Genomic DNA, 18371 nt, shown 5'->3' with positions numbered 1-18371 from the left:
ACTGCCTTTGTGCCTGAGGATCAGGCCAGATTGAAGACACGAAGGCAGCACGCTCTATGTCCTCTATTGCCCTGTATACTGCTCACCAAGGGAGTAATTTCCCTCTTCCTTTCAGAATTTTCTAGAAGAGGAAACAAATAATTTCAAAATTAGATGGCTGCTGGGTGATCCATACAAGTTGTTATCTCTAGGTACAGGAAAGAGGAATGCTACCTTCTATGCAATATGGTTTGATTTTATTTGGTACGTGCAATCCATTGAATATGGCTTTCACCCATCAAGAATGCATGGAACACTGTGGAATGACACTTTCAAATTAATTACTTTATCAATGATTGTGAAAACATGGAGCTGAACAGAAGCTATATCTTATTAGGGGCAAATCCGCACTCTGGAAACGGAGACTGGCAGGGAGATGTATTCGTTATACTCATTATGTAATCCTGTTTAAATTTGAATTCAATAAAATATGTTTTTTTAAAAAAAAAGAATACAGAAAGAAAGTACTCCTAGCCATGATGGATATCCATTTTCCAGAGGCAATATGCCTCTTAATACCAGGACAGAGTGTTGTTGTGCTCACTGCCTTCGTCCTTCACACAGGCATTTGATTGGCCACTTTGAGAACAGAATGACAGGCAAGATGGACCAATGCTGTAATCCAGAAGGCTTTTCATATGTTCTTATGTTGGCTGTGAGTCCTGGAAGACCTGCCCCTTGCCTTGCAGGCCTTTCCCCACCTAGTCTACCTAGGACTCTACCAGCCTGCAGACTGTCTCGCCAGAGTGGTGCATGCTCTAGTTATCTCCCGCTTGGACTACTGCAATGCGCTCTACGTGGGGCTACCTTTGAAGGTGATCCGGAAACTGCAATTAATTCAGAATGCAGCAGCTAGACTGGTGACTGGGAGTGGCTGTCGGGACCACATTACAATGGTCCTGAGAGATCTGCATTGGCTCCCAGTACGTTTCCGAGCACAATTCAAAGTGTTGGTGCGGACCTTTAAAGCCCTAAACGGCCTCGGTCCAGTATACCTGAAGGAGTGTCTCCAACCCCATCGTTCAGCCCGAATACTGAGATCCAGCACCAAGGGCCTTCTGGCGGTTCCCTCATTGCGAGAAGTGAGGTTACAGGGAACCAGAGGGCCTTCTCGGTAGTGGTGCCCACCCTGTGGAATGCCCTCCCATCAGATGTCAAGGAAATAAGCAGCTATCTTATTTTAAAAAGACATCTGAAGGCAGCCCTGTTTAGGGAAGTTTTTAATATTTAATGCTGTATTGTTTTTAACACTCGATTAGGAGCCACCCAGAGTGGCTGGGGAGGCTCAGCCAGATGGGCGGAGTATAAACAATAAATTATTATTATTATTATTATTAGCCTGGAGGACCGGGCCCTGACTGACTTCAGCTACAAAAGCTGTGTCTGTTGAAGAGGCCAGAGGCCATCTTGCCTGTGTCTTAGTGCAGACCCAGGTCATTGAGCCTGTGCTTCCACAGCTGCTGCCTGCCTTGAACCAGCATTGCCAGGGTTGGCAGCAACAGCAGCAGATGCGTCTGATGCTTAAGATTTCATTTCCTTGCCAATTGTGCTGTTTTAAACGTGCCTTTTATATTTGACTCCCTTTAGCAATGTTTTATTTTGAAACCTTTAAATTTTGGGTCAGTTATGTTGCTTTGAATGTATGCTTGATAGTCGACTTTCTTCAGTAAAGTTTTATTTGATATTTTAATGTGTTGTAAACAGCTTTGATATTTTTTCTTAAAAATATGAAGTGGCATAGAAAGGAAATTATTATTATTATTAATATTTAATAATAATAATAATGTTGCTTCTCTTCTGTGCCTCGAGAACCTCTTCTGTTTGGCTACTGATAATCCAAGTGTTTTCCGTATGGTTCTGGGTGGTCACAGGCAACCATTTGAACGTACATTTTATTACATCTCCTCCGATGTGTGGCAAATACATTGGTACCTCGGTTTTCGAACATCTCGGAAGTTGAACGTTTTGGTTTTCGAATGCCGAAAACCTGGAAGTAAATGCTTCCATTTTTGAATGCACCCCGGAAGTCGAATAGCTTCCGCTGAATTTCCCTCCCCTATTTTCTCCATTAAATTTGCAGACTGCCCTTTGCGCCTTGGTTTTTGAATGTTTCAGAACTCGAACGGTCTTCCAGAATGGATTACACTCAAAAACCGAGGTTCCAGTGTTCTTCTTATCACTTGATGCAAAAACAAAGAATAACAAACCAAGCCACCCCAGGATAAAATAAAAAAATAAAATCTCAATCATCTGCATAGTGGATATCTTCATCTGCACTCGCTGCACAGCTTGATAAAGCTAACTTGGTTCATCTACACAACAGGACACCTGCAAACTAATTGGGCCATTGTACACACCTTATGTGGAAGTGAACAAGTACAGCAATTTCCTTGCTCATAGCAGGTTTTATCTTTTATGACATTACCATACCATTCACATTTCTCTTTCCTCCCTAGCCGGCATAAACAAATGTTGATGTTGTCTGCCACAACTGATGCATTAGCATGAACAATCATCATCGTTACCATCATTGTCATTCAGAGTGATGACAAACCATCAAGGTGTGTGTAGGCATCTCTCTCACATGCATATAATCAAAATGCTTATGAGAGGCCAGCAATTCAATTCACTCTGATAGTCTCCCAAGGAGCTCTTACAGCTACATTTAAAGCTAACCAACCTTGGCCAGACAGCCCCTTGCTACTAAAACAGATAGAAAGAAGTAATGAACCAATCAGGTACATTGCATAAATGCCCTTGGGAGGTTTGTGGGCTTCTAATTGTTCTCTATGAAGGCCCACCCTCATCACCCCTTTCACCACCAGGAAAGCATGAAAACCTGAGAGCAGGCAGGATTAAATTCCAGAACTGCTTTCTTCAGGAAGACCAGCAACGTCACTTCCCTCCCTGTTGCTACTCACTACTATGCAGCAAGCAGAAAATACTGATTTGGTTAGTCTAGCTCTCTTTTGTCTACTGACAGCTATGCTCTAAGGCAGGGGTCAGCAAACTAAGGCCCAGGCACCAGATGCGCCCCCCCAGGCTCGTAAATCCGGCCCACGGACCCTGCCACCTGCTCCGTCAGTCCCCGTGAGTTGCGGACACCTAGCCACTTGGGGACTGACTTCCACAATGCTGGCACGGCTTCTGGGCAGGTGGTGACTCTGGCGCAGCTTCGGATTGGCTGCAGGAAGTTCCTGGTGCCAATCTGAAGCCTCATACCCACAGCTGAGGTAAACCCAGTGCAGCCATCGATGGAGAGGCTGGCGGGCTGGAGAGCGATGGGTCTGGGCCATGCCGTGGGCATCGTGATGGGTGCGTTGCAGGGCTTCAACCGGAGCTTAGCATGGCTGTTAGCCTGGTGCCCGGCTCAGCACTGCTGCTGGTGGCACGCTCAGCGGCTGCTCTCGAGCAGCTGGAGGGTGAGTTGTGTGCCGCCTGCCTAGTGCTCGGTGTACGTGGCCTGCCCACCAACCTGGCCTCAGACGATGGGCCACAGCGCCTGGTGCATGCCACCTGGGAGCTCTGCGGGGACGGGCCAATAGAGCGGCTGCTGCTCGCCAACCACGCCGGTGAGCGGGTGGTGCTGAGACACACTCCTGAGCACGTGCAGAGTGCATTCCTCCTCCAGGTCTGGAGGCAGCTGCGGGACCGGCTTGCAGGGTATTTATATTTTTCAAATTATAGTCCAGCCCCCCACAGGGTCTGAGGGACAGTGGACCGGCCCCCTGATGAAAAAGTTTGCTGACCCCTGCTCTAAGGTGTGACTGGTTCCTCCCCTGTTCTACTACCTACGGCCCTTTTAAGTAGAGATGCCAGGGATAGAGGGGCACTAAGCGGAGGGGATAAGGAGAGAGCATGATATTTCCCCCCACATCAGCATGGAGATGTAGCGGTGACAACAGCTTCTCATATTCTGCCCGCTCTGTAGTTGCAACGAAACATGGGATCCTTGCCAGTAAAGGAATATAATCAATAAACACACAACATGTAACCGGCTGTACTTTTGAATAAATAAGGTATACTATTCATTGTATTAATTTGTAGATTTCAACAGAAGTCTCATAAAGTTCAGTGAAAAAAGCAGAAGACCCAGTGGATCAGTTCATTCTCTAGTTAGTTCATGCATAAGGTCCATACATGTATAATGTATAATGCAAATAAATACAATATCGTAATCTCACACATTTTTACAGCAAAATTAATGTAAAAAACCATAAACAACTGCACATACCATATGTAATATTACAGGATATAATCCTGCTTTGTAACAGTTGCTGCTTACTGCAACCACTACTATGTTATAAGATCCACTATCCTGTAATATTACATATGACATGTGCATTACCTAGAGCCTGTTCTACTGATGAAGCCTAGGATGGTGAAACAAGGCTAATATTCCAGAAATCCTTGTCTGAGACTCTGTGAAAGGATTCTGTGGAACTGTAACAACTCTTCATGTGGATTATTGGACTCTTTGAACAGACAGGTGGAATAGATACTTATACATGTATGGACCTTATGCATGAACTGAGTAGAGAATGAACTGATCCACTGGGTCTTCTGCTTTTTCGTTGAGACTTCTGTTGAAATCTACAAATTGATACATGAATATTATACCTTATTTATTCAAAAGTACAGCCGGTTACGCTTTGTGTGTTTATTGAGTATGTTCCACGTAACCATAGGTTTGTTGTTGTTGTTTTAGTAAAGGAATATAAGGCAATCCTAAAGGAGCCGACAAGCTTCTAAGAAGATGATGGGTAATATGTAGTGCCTTCCAAATGACCCTGATGTCACAAACAGCGCAAAGGAACTAATGCACACCATTGCAAGCACATTGCTCTAGGTATTTCAAAAAAGCAAGCAAAACCACCAGCTAAATGACAGGAGAAAGCCCACAGTTTCAAGCGAACAGTAACACAAATCCCCATTTATTCTCCTTACCCATATCAGACATCTCTGGCACGGTAACGATGTAAGGTCCATCTGTAAATTTTGGTGCGTTGTCATTGATGTCTTGTACTTTAATGATAAACTCCGATTCAGGTTCAAGTGGCTTGTTTGTCCGTCTGTCGATGGCTTGCGCATGCAGCACATAGTGGGTCTTCTTTTCTCGGTCTAGGCTTTTGGTTGAATGGATGTCTCCCGTCGTGTCGTCAATAATAAAGATAGTCCCAGCCCCTTCACCTGTAAGGATGTATTTGACTGATCCATCACCTTTGTCAGAATTGGAATGCAGCTGTAAAAGAAAATGAGAAAAAAATAGGAAAGGAAAATATGCAATACATGTAATATAATACTACATTATGGTACAGGCTTGTTTGGTTGGTGAGGGAAAGCAATTGTGTCATCAGTACTGCTCAAGGGTACGAACTGTCCAATTTTTGCTAGGATGGGCCTCCTGAACTGAAAGCAACCTCCGTTAATTTCTCAGACCATCAGAAACACAACAAAGGCAAGTTCTCTGGCAGGGCTAAGTTTTATCCTTAGTTACAGATGGGTAGCCGTGTTGGTCTGCCATAGTCGAAATAGAAAAATTGAATATTATACCTTATTTATCCTTAGGTTAGGCTAAAAAAAGGAGGTAAGCAAAGTAGCTAGATCACATAGCCTGTATAGACATACATACATCTTTCAAACATACAGTACATCTTTCAAGAGATGTGCGAAAGGAAGGAGCTCTTTAGAAACAGGGAATTGTCCCAATGACTCCAAGCACAGATGAGCATTATTAGTGTGAGCTTACAAGTCCCTTCCCTACCAACGGACACTGCATATTGTATTGAAACTGTATGAGTGATGGATAAGCATGGTGGCTTTGAGCTCAGCTCAGCTGGGATACAAACTGGGAAGGGCCAGAGAACAGCAGGTACATGTCTCTCCATACCTCTCTAAGGATACAATGTTCATACATGGAGTTGTATAGAAAAGGAGGTACTTGGCAATATAAGGTCAAGGAAACAGGGGGGTTGAAGTGGAAGATCCTGGAAAACGACCCAGTTGGCAGGCTAATATCTTGAAGAGCAGAATGCCACACCAAAACCTTCCATTGTGGGTCCCACTTGCTGGTCACTAACAGTGATATAGTTCAGTAGAGTGGTACCTCAGGTTAAGTACTTAATTCGTTCCGGAGGTCTGTTCTTAACCTGAAACTGTTCTTAACCTGAAGCACCACTTTAGCTAATGGGGCTTCCAGCTGCTGCCACACCACCAGGAGCAAGATTTCTTTTCTTATCCTGAAGCAAAGTTCTTAACCTGAAGCACTATTTCTGGGTTAGCGGAGTCTGTAACCTGAAGCGTATGTAACCTGAGGGACTACTGTAATACTAATGAGAAATTGTCAGAAGCAGATGTCTCTGTTTAAAATCAACTTTTTCTATGATCCTGAGTGCTAAAATGACCCATGGATTTATTCTAGACCAGTGTTTCCCAAACTTTGGTCTCCAGCTGTATTTGAACAACAATTCCCACCATCCCTGACCACTGGTCCTGCTCTAGGGATGACGGGAGTTGTAGTTCAAAAACAGCTGGAGACCCAAGTCTGGGAAAAACTGATATAGATTATGAAACTTTGTTGTTATTGTTGTCCTTACAAAAATTCTGTAAATGTAATAGAAGATCCCACACTTTGACATTACTTCTATCTTCTGGATTTTAAATGCTATGCCTCTTATTTTCCATGTGCATAGTCTTTTCCAGCTGCACAAAATTATGTGGGGAAGGATCAGTGGTGCACCCTGGTTGGCCCTTTCAACATGTGGACCTCATTCATATGTGATATTAGACACTTTCTGGCACACAGGGATAGGCTAAAAAGACACAAGAAGAAGTAGGCAAAAGAAAGACTTTAGTACATTTAAGATAAATCCTGATAGTCTGCTTAACGTCCATTTTGTGCCATTTTCCTGCCAAGAGTTTTCCCAGATAAGAACAAAATGTTGGCCATATTAAGTCCTCAGTTCTCTGCGGGGGCTAAAGGGATCTCTGCCATTCTGGAGAAAGGTGAATGGTGTCAATTTTGTGTGATGTTTTAGTTCAAAGCCTAAGGTGTGAAATCTGTCAGAGTAATAAAATCTATGCTACATTCCATTGCTGCAAATGCCCAAATATGCTAAAATTGCCCAGGTAGCTGCTAATGGAAAACCTACATAGGGGAGAGGAGGAGAGAGAAAGAGCAAATCCCAGGCCTTGGGTTTGTAGAGTGAGAACTTTTTTGTCTTTGAATGTACTTTTTACACTCCAGTTGTAAAACAGCCGCTGAAAAAACGTGTCTGAGCTACCTCTGTTTCTTTCTCCTCATAAACTTTTCTTCAGTAAAATATACCGATTTTTGTTCTTGAATTTCTGAAGACAGTATCCAAACTCTGAAGCAGTAAGAGATTCTGTATGACTTTTTTTATATAACAAAATGATCATCTCAAGTGCTTCTCTGCATCCAAGGGTTAGCATTTTATCTTTCAATGGTGGTAAAATAGAAGAAAGATAATGTCAACAAAGGTGTTGCTATTATCAAGTTTCCACATTTTTCACCCTTTCTGCTATTTTCGGTGGGACCCAGGGGTGCTCCCACGAGCCTGCTGCTAATGTTCTGAAGCAAAAAGGAAGGATGGTTTGAAAGCTTTCTCTCTCTTTTTGACCTCAATGAATTCATTCCAACAGCTTTGCCCTCACAAAAGAACAATGGACAGCCAGTCAACCCGTTTTCTGGCATAGTTTGAAAGGGTTCTGGTGAGGGGGCACATCAAAGCAGTTTCTGACCATACTTTTTTTTTTTTTTTTTTTTTTTTGCTTTAAGGGTACTCACAAGCATGGCTCTGTTGCTTCACTGTCTCTTTACCCATCCAACCCAAGTTACAGAATAGGGTTCTGATTTATAACCACTTTGCCACCCCCACAACCACCAAGGGTTTTCAGGAAAGCAGGCAAATGCATCAGCTGATCCTAGAACAGGCAGAGGTTCACTCAGTTTCCTAAGTGGTGGAGTCTTGAATTTAGGGGAGCCAGTTGACAAACTGTTCTCTAGTTAGCTATCCAGCCATCCCTTCATGCTATGCTCACCACTATCCCTCACCAGTCCCACGTCAGGTAAGTAGGAAGAAGACTACCCTTGGAAGAATCATTTTCCTTCTCTTCTTTTTCTCTGGACCATTCATTCCTCCAGTCACTTTCCCCTCTCCTCCATTTCTCTCTGATAAATCCCTTGTTCTTTCTGTGTTCCCAAGAAGCACCAGTTAGCTCATTCGGTTAGAGCAGGCTTCCTCAAACTCAGCTCTCCAGATGTTTTGAGACTACAGTTCCCATCATCCCTGACCACTGGTCCTGCTAGCTAGGGATCATGGGAGTTGTAGGCCAAAAACATCTGGAGGGCCGAGTTTGAGGAAACCTGGGTTAGAGCATAGTGCACATCAAAGTTGCAGGTTTGATCCAGGACCTTTCATTTCACCCCACTTATGGACTCCAGATCCCTCTGAGTTTCCTATTGTGGAAGTCATTTGGTGTGATGTTCCCTCTGTCAGGACTCTCTGTTCACTCCAGATAGCACCCACCACCTTCTCCTCCTTTGCTTATTCTCACCCCTCACATTATGGAAGCCATGGTTTCAATTCTAGCCTCATTGCCTTTCAGCCCTGCCTCCACAGTTGTGACTGCTGCCACTTCAGCTGTGGAGCAGTGCTCTACTCACGCTAGGAAGGTAGTCCTCCACCCAACTGAAGCTGGCTGTGACAGCAGAGCTGGTTTCTGGGCTACTCCACTCCCACAGCAGCATGCCATATGGTTGAGGATTCAGTGTGCATGTGCTGGTGATGCAAGTTTTCAAACAGACCACCACCACCACCATCATCACTACCATTTGACAGGTGAACAATGGGCTGTGAGATATTTAAGAGCAAAGCCACCCAAGCAAGCAGATGTGTTATGGATATGGTCTAAGAAGGCACATGCAGACTTCAATATATGATACACCAGTTCTAGGGATGCAGGTGGCGCTGTGCTCTAAACCACTAAACTCCTCGACTTGCCAATCAGATGGTCGGCGGTTTGAATTCCCATGACAGGGTGAGTTCCCATTGCTCTGTCCCAGCTCCTGCCAACCTAGCACTTCGAAAGCACACCAGTGCAAGTAGATAAATAGGTACCGCTGCAGCGGGAAGGTAAGCAGTGTTTCCACGCGCTCTGGTTTCCATCATGGTGTTCCGTTGTGCCAGAAGCAGTTTAGTCCTGCTGGCCACATGACTTGAAATGCTGTCTGTGGACAAACGCAGGCTCCCTCAGCCAGAAAGTGAGATGAACGCCCCAACCCTATAGTCGCATTTGACTGGATTTAACCATCCAGGGGTCCTTTACCTTTACCTTTTCTTTTACACCATTTTTGGAGGTACACTGGAATATGCTCCACCCACATCTATGGTCATGGCCCACTCTTCACTAGTAGTGGCCCACTGATTGACACACTATCCCCTTGATTATCCATAATTTTTCTAACAATTGCATCAGGGAGAATGCAGAGCCACACTCAGTGGCCTCCACTTCACTACTATCCACAGATTGGCATGGGAGGGAGAAGTCAAGAGCCTGCTGTGTGTCTGTAGAATACTCAAGTCATTTAGACTCCAGCACGGTCTGAGTTCCAAGTTGCATGGGGAGCCTAAGTGTATACAGCAGGCTCCCTGTGTTATTTTTCAATACACAGGGGATGGGGGCAGCAAGAATGCAATGGTGTGACTGTCAGGCACAGCCTCACTCTTCCCCTCACATGATGCTAATCACATGAGCCAATACTGCCGGAATAAATAATTGTCACGTCCTTAAAAGTAATTGTATATACATCAACATCCATACTGAATTTTCTTTTCTTCCTCAAAAAGTTAATAATGGAGGGCATTACCCATAAAATGGATCTCATTTGTACATAGCACCAATTATTTTTGCTAGTGCTTAAAGTTTTATGTAACCATTTCCATCCAGGAGGGGGTACTGGTTTACACAATTTTTCAAGAAAATCTTTTTGTAAGCTATGTGGTCCTCACCAACCATGTCCAAAACTGAAGAGATTTTAGAAGCAACTTATGCTATGGCATTGGAGATGGAGTGGGCTGTTGCCTGTTCAAAACAAAACAAAATAAAACAAAACCCACACCAGAATTCTAGGAGGCAGGCCCATCCCCCAGGGCACATCCAGTGCATGATTTTGGTGACTATAAATCATTTTTCATTAAATGACCTGAATCAGAATCCAAGCATTAAATAAAGGCTGCAACCCTATGCACAATTACTTGGGAGGAAGCCCTACTGAACTCAGTGGGACTTACTTCTGAATAAACATTCTCAGCACTGTAGTGTATAAGAATGAAACAGAATATTTTAGTTAGTCACCAATTAAATTACACAAATGCTTTTCTAGAACACACATACTTTTGGGAGATATACACCAATAGTCTGCCTTTGTCCTTATTTGTCTGAAAACTTACCTGGTCTAAAATAGCAAGAAACTGGAAAACAAGAGCTTCGAAGAAAACAAAATCTGAGGTGTCCCTTTTTATCAACTCAGAGAGCTTCAGTTTTTGACATATCTAATAACAGTTTGACTTCAGAATGATTTATGATGGCTCTTCAGTCTTTAACTGCCCCTTTTCTTTAGCGCATGACTAACCTGGACAGGAAAAACAAAGCCAAGTACTCTTTGTATTTTGCAGAATGTTTCTGGGTTTTTTCTTCTTCTTCCTTGGGTCCAATTAGTTGCCTCCGTCTATTCCCCCCTCCATTGCTGGGGGAATTCATGAAATGCAATAGCTCTTAATATAATGAAACATAGTGAGGCTTTTATAGCTGAAGCTATTGTTTGTTTGCATCCAGCACAAACTCCTTATGAGGAATTTCTCCAAAATAAAGCAGGAACCTGAGCCAGGAGGGAGTAGTGCATAGAGAGGTGTGAAGCACAGAGACGCTTTCAGGACGGTGGGGAAATTGTTGGGTTTTTAATCATGGGCTAATCAGGTTTGAAATTCTTGTGACAAATGCACTCAAAATTTAGAGAGGGCCAGAGACTACTGGGCAGAGAAATCCAAACCCCCAATCTGCCATGATGGCTTTGGGTGAGGTAGAGTTGTTCCTTTGCCCAGTCTTGTTTTGATCTGGTGACCACCCAGAGGAGAGAACTCCAATGCACTCATCCAAATGTTGGGGAGCCCCTCAAGGGTAGGAAGAATGTGGAGCTGGACCAGCACAGGACATTGCCTCTGAATTTGGGGAGACCATAGAATTACCAGCTCCCTAAAGCTTCCTTCCCTAACCTGGTGCTTTCCAGGTGTTTTGGACTATAGTTCCCATCAGCCCCAGCCGGTCAGGGGTGATCAGAGTTGTAGTCTGAAACATCTGGCAGGGAAAGCTGTCCTCAGGTATTAACAGATAACCTGATTACTATGCACTCGGCTACAACATTTAAAAGCCAAGCATTTAAATTTGTAGATGATGAGCTTTATTTCCATTCCTAAATTCGCACATTAAAGATGAGAGTACTCACTCTGCTGGAATATATGAATTAATAGCCACAATAAGAAAGAAAACATTTCGCACCACCCCCAGTTGCCGTGCTTCTGTCATTACGTCCTGAAGCTAATTTCTAATTTCCTCAGAATCCAGCCGGAACAAAGAGACACGGCTAAAGTGCAAGTAGTAATACCGCCATTCAATTCCACAGGGCTTTAGATATTAATGTAAACAGGTTAATCTGGCTAAAGCCAGATTAGTTTTGCAAGACTAAGTTGCATCTGAGGCAATTAAATCCCATAGACTGCATTGTGACTAATGCGCGTGCTGATGTCCCTGTGGAAAGGAGCTAGCACATAATGCTAAGAGCAGGAAAGCTGACCTGGAAATGGCTTGGGAAATGAACGAGAACCAATATATAAAATAAACAGGATAGAAAGGGGGAGAAACTCTCAGGCAATTACTGTATGGCCTTGGGAGAGAGGGGAAACAGCGAGCTGATTTAACTCTGGTCTGCAAGCAAAATGCAGCCTAGCAATCATATAAGAGGGTCCATAAGCAGATCTGCACAACATGTGAATAACCAAACTAAAAACGGCCTCCCCGCAGCTCTATAAACCTCCTGTTCTGATAATCTACCTGGGACCATAACCTGGGTGTTGGAGGAAGGATCATATGAAACTGTGTTATGCAAAGTCATTTTAGTTCAGTATTTCCTGGGCTGGGCTGGTATGCATGTCACGGTAAGCCATGATTAATGGCTTTCCATAAATGAGCAGAATGCTCTGGCTTTGCTCCCCTTCCCCTAGTAACATACCGTCCAACATTTATCCAATGAAAATATAGATGTCCTATTCCACAACAACAACAATTCTATTCTTTTTACCCCACCCTTCTGACTGGGATGCCCCAGTCACTCTGGGTGGCTTCCAACAGATATAAAAACATAATAAAACATCAAACATTTTAAAACTTCCTTATATGGGTCTGCCTTCAGATGTCTTCTAAAGGTTGCATAGTTACTTATCTCCTTGGCTTGGTGGGGTCACATAACTCCATAACCTCCAACATTTCTGTAATGAAAATAGGAATGTCCTAAGGAAAAGCAAGAAATTCTGGGATCAAATCAGAAACTGGGGCAGCTTCTGTAAATCTGGGACTGTCCCACGAAAACAGGGACACTTGGAGCGTCTGTAGTGAGTGTAAGAAGCCATAGGCTACAATAGATAAATAGTTAGTTGGTAGAGGTGGCGCTGTGGTCTAAACCACTGAGCCTAGGGCTTGCCGATCGGAAGGTCAGCGGTTTGACTCCCCGTGACAGGGTGAGCTCCCATTGCTCGGTCCCAGCTCCTGCCAACCTAGCAGTTCGAAAGCATGTCAAAGTGCAAGTAGATAAATAGGTACCACTCCGGCAGGAAGGTAAACAGTGTTTCCGTGTGCTGCTCTGGTTTTGCCAGAAGCAGCTTAGTCATGCTGGCCACATGACCTGGAAAGACTGTCTGCGGACAAACGTCGGCTCCCTCGACCAGTAAAGCGAGATGAGCACCGCTACCCCAGAGTCGTTCGTGACTGGACTTAACTGTCAGGGGTCTTTTACCTTTTAAGAGCTAGGTAGGTCAACTAGATGACAGTAAGTCACAAGCTGCTTGGGCCTGATTACCTATTTCATTTAGTGATCGGCAGAGTTTCAATGTCCCTAATTTTTCCTTTCTTCTTTTGTTCCACTATTTTGGATTCTGATCATCCTTTCATCTCCTTTTAAAGCATGGAAAAGGAAAAAAGAACAGGGGGCACAGAATCATTCTGTTCAAGGCAAAATCATAGCATCCCTCAAGTCACCTGCTTCTGCCACTGTATTAATCATCCTGCAGGAAGGTTATTCAGGGGTCTATCTCAAAACACGCACAACTCCTCAAGCCCAGCTCACCCAAGGAGCAGAAATGCCAAGGTTACTGCAGGTCTTTGATCTCCTGCCATATGGCAGCCCTTAATGTGGGCTTATGCTCCACAAAAGACAGGATTAGCTTTAGAGAATGAGGATTCAGACAGGCACATTCAGGCCAGCTTCAATCCTTGCCTATGTAACATGACTCCTGGCAAGTGCCTGCGTCAACATCCTAGAAACACCGGTATAAAGGAAAAGGAGGCAATATAGACTAATGCTTGAAATTGCAAGGATATGCTCCCATTTTGCTACTCGCCACATGAATGCCAGTTATGTGAACTATTTATGTACAGTAGACATAGCATGTAATTTTATAAAAATGCTAATGCACTGATACAGCAGCAGAAAGCCATGAGAGGCACACTACTAAGCAAGATAAATAATACGCAATATACACAATGGAAATCCAGCTTGATAGCGCTAAGAAACTTAGATAAAACCCCTCAGGTTTTGGTTCAGTTCTCTTCTTCAGTGGCTTGCAAATGGTGGTCCTTGTATATGCAGATCTGGAACTGCACTGCTGCCTTAGAAACTCTGGTTTCTTTTTCCTTTGCAAGTTGGGCAAAGTCATGGACTCCCAGTTATGCACGGGGGGGGGGGGTCTTGCTCCCCCCCTTTACCTGCACCTAGGGAACAATCCTATACACAAGATAGAATCTGTCTTAAAACAAGCCAATGGAAGTTAAAGTGATGCTAAGTTACACCAGAGCCAAACTTGGTTCAGCAGTGGGAATACTTCTGGCTGAGATGGCCTAAGCACAGGCCTCTAAAACTGAATTACACCACCCTTCCTGCTAGTTTAACTTCTGCCAGGTTGATAGGTCATGTGACTGAGTCGAACAGGATTAGGAACCAGCCTCAGGGCCCCATGATACCACACCCATTTCTCAGGGCTTATACCAGTTTAGAATCCAACCAGCCTTGTCCCAGTTGGCTGGGTCCTGGCTGAGCCAGGATGAGGGGAGCAAATTGGCTGGTGTATTTCTGGCTGAGTCAAGGAACCTTGTGGCTAAGCCAGAGATCTGTTGAAGTCTAACCCTCTAATGCTGGTGGATCTTGTTATAGGATTGCTCCCTTAATGTGTGAAAGAGCTTTCCCTCCTTTGACAATCAGTGTAATTCAAACACCTGATTTTCCCATATATTTTTAATGAAACTTGGGATGAGAATGGAATGTCTTAGGATTCTGGTAATAAAGCCACGTGGCAAAATAATTCATGTCATATCCTAGGGGTCCTGCTAATAAAAATGCAAGTAGCACGAGCATGAATGAATGACCAGGTGGCTAATGTTCAGGTGGTTGGGAGACTGGGTGTTAGCACACTGAACTTGAATATTAAATATAATACAATAGTTTGCTATACTTTGACAGGAGTGGGGAAATGGATCCAGCAGGTGGGCCAGCTCCTGATCTCCTCCAGCTCCCATGGGCCATTATGATAAGTGTCACCATGACATCAGCTGCAGCAAATTCCTTTGCCTGCACAGCATAAAACCAAATTGGGGGAGGGAGGGCTCAAAGGTTTCTAGTTTCTGCTGGACAGTTGAATGGTAGCATATACAATCCTGTTTCCTTTCCGTAAGTGGTTTGAATTCAAATCATGTGGGCAAGGCTTTGGTGTTGGCAGATGCTGGCAGGTGATACCTACCCAACCATAGCTGACAGGTGACACCTGCAAACCACTCTTTCAACCAGAAGCCACATTTTTACCTGCCTCAAACCTGGTGCTATATATGCAACATCAGGTATAGGGCAGGTAGGCAAGGCTTGGGGAAAATGCTATTGGGACCAAATTATAACCCCCGTCAGGCTCAATTAGACCCATGGTTCAGAGGCTCTCCATCACTGCTCTCTGACCTGGGACCATGTCCAAAGGATGGGCCTCCCTCACAAATTAATAATAATAATAATAATAATAATAATAATTTATTATTTGTACCCCGCCCATCCGGCTGGGTTTCCCCAGCCACTCTGGGCGGCTTCCACAAAGACCAAAAAAACACTAAGATGTCACACATTAAAAAATTCCCTGAACAGGGCTGTCTTAAGATGACTTCTGAATGTCAGGTAGTTGTTTATCTCTTTGACATCTGATGGGAGGGTGTTCCACAGGGCGGGCACCACTACCGAGAAGGCCCTCTGCCTGGTTCCCTGTAACTTCACTTTTTGCAGTGAGAGAACCGCCAGAAGGCCCTCGAAGCTGGACCTCAGTGTCTGGTATGAATGGTAAGGGTAGAGACGCTCCTTCAGGTATACTGGGCCAAGGCCGTTTAGCACTTTAAAGGTCAACACCAACACTTTGAATTGTGCTCAGAACGTACTGGGAGCCAATATAGGTTTTTCAAGACCGGTGTTATGTGGTCTCGGCGGCCACCCCCAGTCACCAGTCTAGCTGTCGCATTCTGGATGAGTTGTAGTTTCCGGGTCACCTTCAAAGGTAGCCCCACGTAGAGTAGTCTTTGCAGTAGTCCAAGCGGGAGATAACTAGAGCATGCACCACTCTGGCGAGACAGTCCACGGGCAGGTAGGGTCTCAGCCTGTGTACCAGGTGGAGCTGGTAGACAGCTGCCCTGGATACAGAATTGACCTGCGCCTCCATGGACAGCTGTGAGTCCAAAATGACTCCCAGGCTGCGCACCTGGTCCTTCAGGGGCACAGTTACCCCACTCAGGACCAGGGAGTCCTCCACACCAGCCCACCCCCTGTCCCCCCAAAACAGTACTTCTGTCTTGTCAGGATTCAACCTCAATCCATTAGCCACCATCCATCCTCCAACCGCCTCCAGGCAATCGCACAGGACCTTCACCTTCTTCACTGGTTTAAAGCAACATGACAAATGTGAAAGCAGAATGCAATGGTCAATGATTTCATTGACTGACTCATAAGTGAGCAATGGTATTTTATTTCCCAATGTTCCTTTAAGACATCCTATGGACCAATCTAGTCCTATCCCCTAGAACCAAACTTCATGAAAGCCTCTCCATGTTGGTTAACTGGAGGAAATTTCAGCAATGGCAGCCTCTCTCCATAACTGCATAGGTGACACTTACCCTCATAGGTTGGCAGTTTGGCAGCCCAGAGTTGGGGAGCAACTGGATGATATCCTGACCCCTATAAACATACATTTATAACTAATCCCAAACACCAGCACTTGAAGCCACTCCCCCTGCACCTCAGAAGTGTTTGCTTTTTTCTATAGAAAAAGGGGGCATTAAAAATGGTTGGAACAGGCTCTCCATATTTTCTTCCCCTTTAAAGACGAGGAACCTGACCCAACAATGGCTTCCAAATTCCATAGCCTATTTTAATGATATATATAATGCAGATATGGACAGTCTCATAGGCAATAACTTTCTTTTATCTATAACAAGGACTATAAATTGAGAAGAAACTATTTCCTCAGTTCAGCCGGCAAACAGAAAAACAAAATTGCAATTGACCCATCTGGCGAATGAGATTTTTGAGTGCACAGCAAATGATTTGATAGAAACTGTCTAGGAAGACAGAGCAGAGATAGTATTTGCTTTGGTGTCTAACACAATAGCAGGCAAGCGCCAGTTTCTGTCTCAAGATTTACTCATTTAAAGTCCATCCATTCCTGGTACTTTGGAGGAGCCTGAGTAATAGCTAGGACATGCTGACACATAAGTAAGAGGCTTCAAAATAACATCTAAGAGCATGGAGTTTGATATTAAGTGATCAACAATCTTGGTTACCTTTAATTCAAACTGTGGACAACCTTCTGAGCACAAAGAGCAAAAGCAGCCATATGTTAAAACATGTCAAACAAAATGAGACACCTTTCTCTCCCAGAATTATCTGTGTACTTGGCCCTGATCTGCATATTTACTTTCAGCAGTTAGTTCTCTTGTTAATAAACTTCCAGATAAAGACAAAGGTTGTTTGTTCCTCATTTCTTTCAAACAGGGATGCAAGAGCTTGTTTGTTTTTCAGGAGATCTTTTGCTGTGGATTCCGGATTGCCAGTTGCTATTTTATTGCTCTCTTTGTGCCTATTGTTCTAATTATTGACTCCTTTCAATATCCTGAAGTACTGGAACACAGGAAGCTGCCTTAAACCAGGTCAAAATCTTTGTGCATCTAATGGAATATTGCATATTCTGACTGGCAGTAGCAAGCCTTGTTTGCCGCTTCTTTTTAGTGGGAGATATTTTGAGAATTCCATTCTACCTTAAGGAACAGACATGTGGAATTGTTGTGTGTCACATGTCTGTTTACATTCCAGCATAGCTTTTGCTCTTTCCTGTTCTCTCTGAGACGACATGAGAGAGACAACATGTTTCTTTGTCTTGATTTATGATAATAAATCTGTAGTTATAGTATGACTTCACAAGCCTCACGCCTATTCTGTGTGTGCAGTACACTCTGCTAATAGCATGCCCTGGCTTTTTCATATATTTATGTTGTGAACTGCCCTGTGATCTTCGGATAAAAAGCGGTATACAAATTTTAACAACAACAACTCACTTGCACTTGAGGTTTTGGCTTCAGGTGTTTTGGATAAAGTATTAGTGGCAGCTCTAATGTCAGTAAGACAAAGAAAAGAAAACTGTTTGGACTAGAACAGTGACTTACATCTGCATCCTGGGAATCATTTCTGGACGCAACTTCTGAGGAACTTCTCTGCTTCTGCTTTTGAACCCATGTGAATTGAAGAGGGTTGTGTGGTGCATTCTCTATCCCATCCTATCTTTGGGGCCCTGCCATATTCTTGAATCTGTCCAAGTATGCACCTAGCACCCTGCTATAATGTAGCGGGCTTCCTCAACCTTGGCCCTCCAGATGTTTTGAGACTACAATTCCCAGCATCCCTGACCACTGGTCCTGCTAGCTAGGGATCATGGGAGTTGTAGGCCAAAAACATCTGGAGGGCCAAG

The 18371-nt window shown here is 44.1% G+C and overlaps 1 protein-coding gene across 7 annotated transcripts in view; it reads right to left on the bottom strand.

Annotated features, from left to right (window-relative positions):
* Positions 1 to 18371, bottom strand: part of CDH18 (cadherin 18) — a 646256-nt gene that overhangs the window by 147960 nt on the left and 479925 nt on the right. For all 7 annotated transcript variants that reach the window (XM_081014758.1, XM_081014761.1, XM_081014759.1 and 4 more), the window contains one exon: positions 4987 to 5281. In XM_081014758.1, the coding sequence (XP_080870884.1) occupies positions 4987 to 5281 (295 nt within the window). The remainder of the gene's footprint in view (positions 1 to 4986; positions 5282 to 18371) is intronic.

The sequence above is a fragment of the Podarcis pityusensis genome (genome assembly GCF_964106645.2).
Source record: "Podarcis pityusensis genome assembly, chromosome: 7".
NCBI lineage: Eukaryota > Metazoa > Chordata > Lepidosauria > Squamata > Lacertidae > Podarcis > Podarcis pityusensis.
This window is presented reverse-complemented; position numbering and strand designations above follow the sequence as displayed.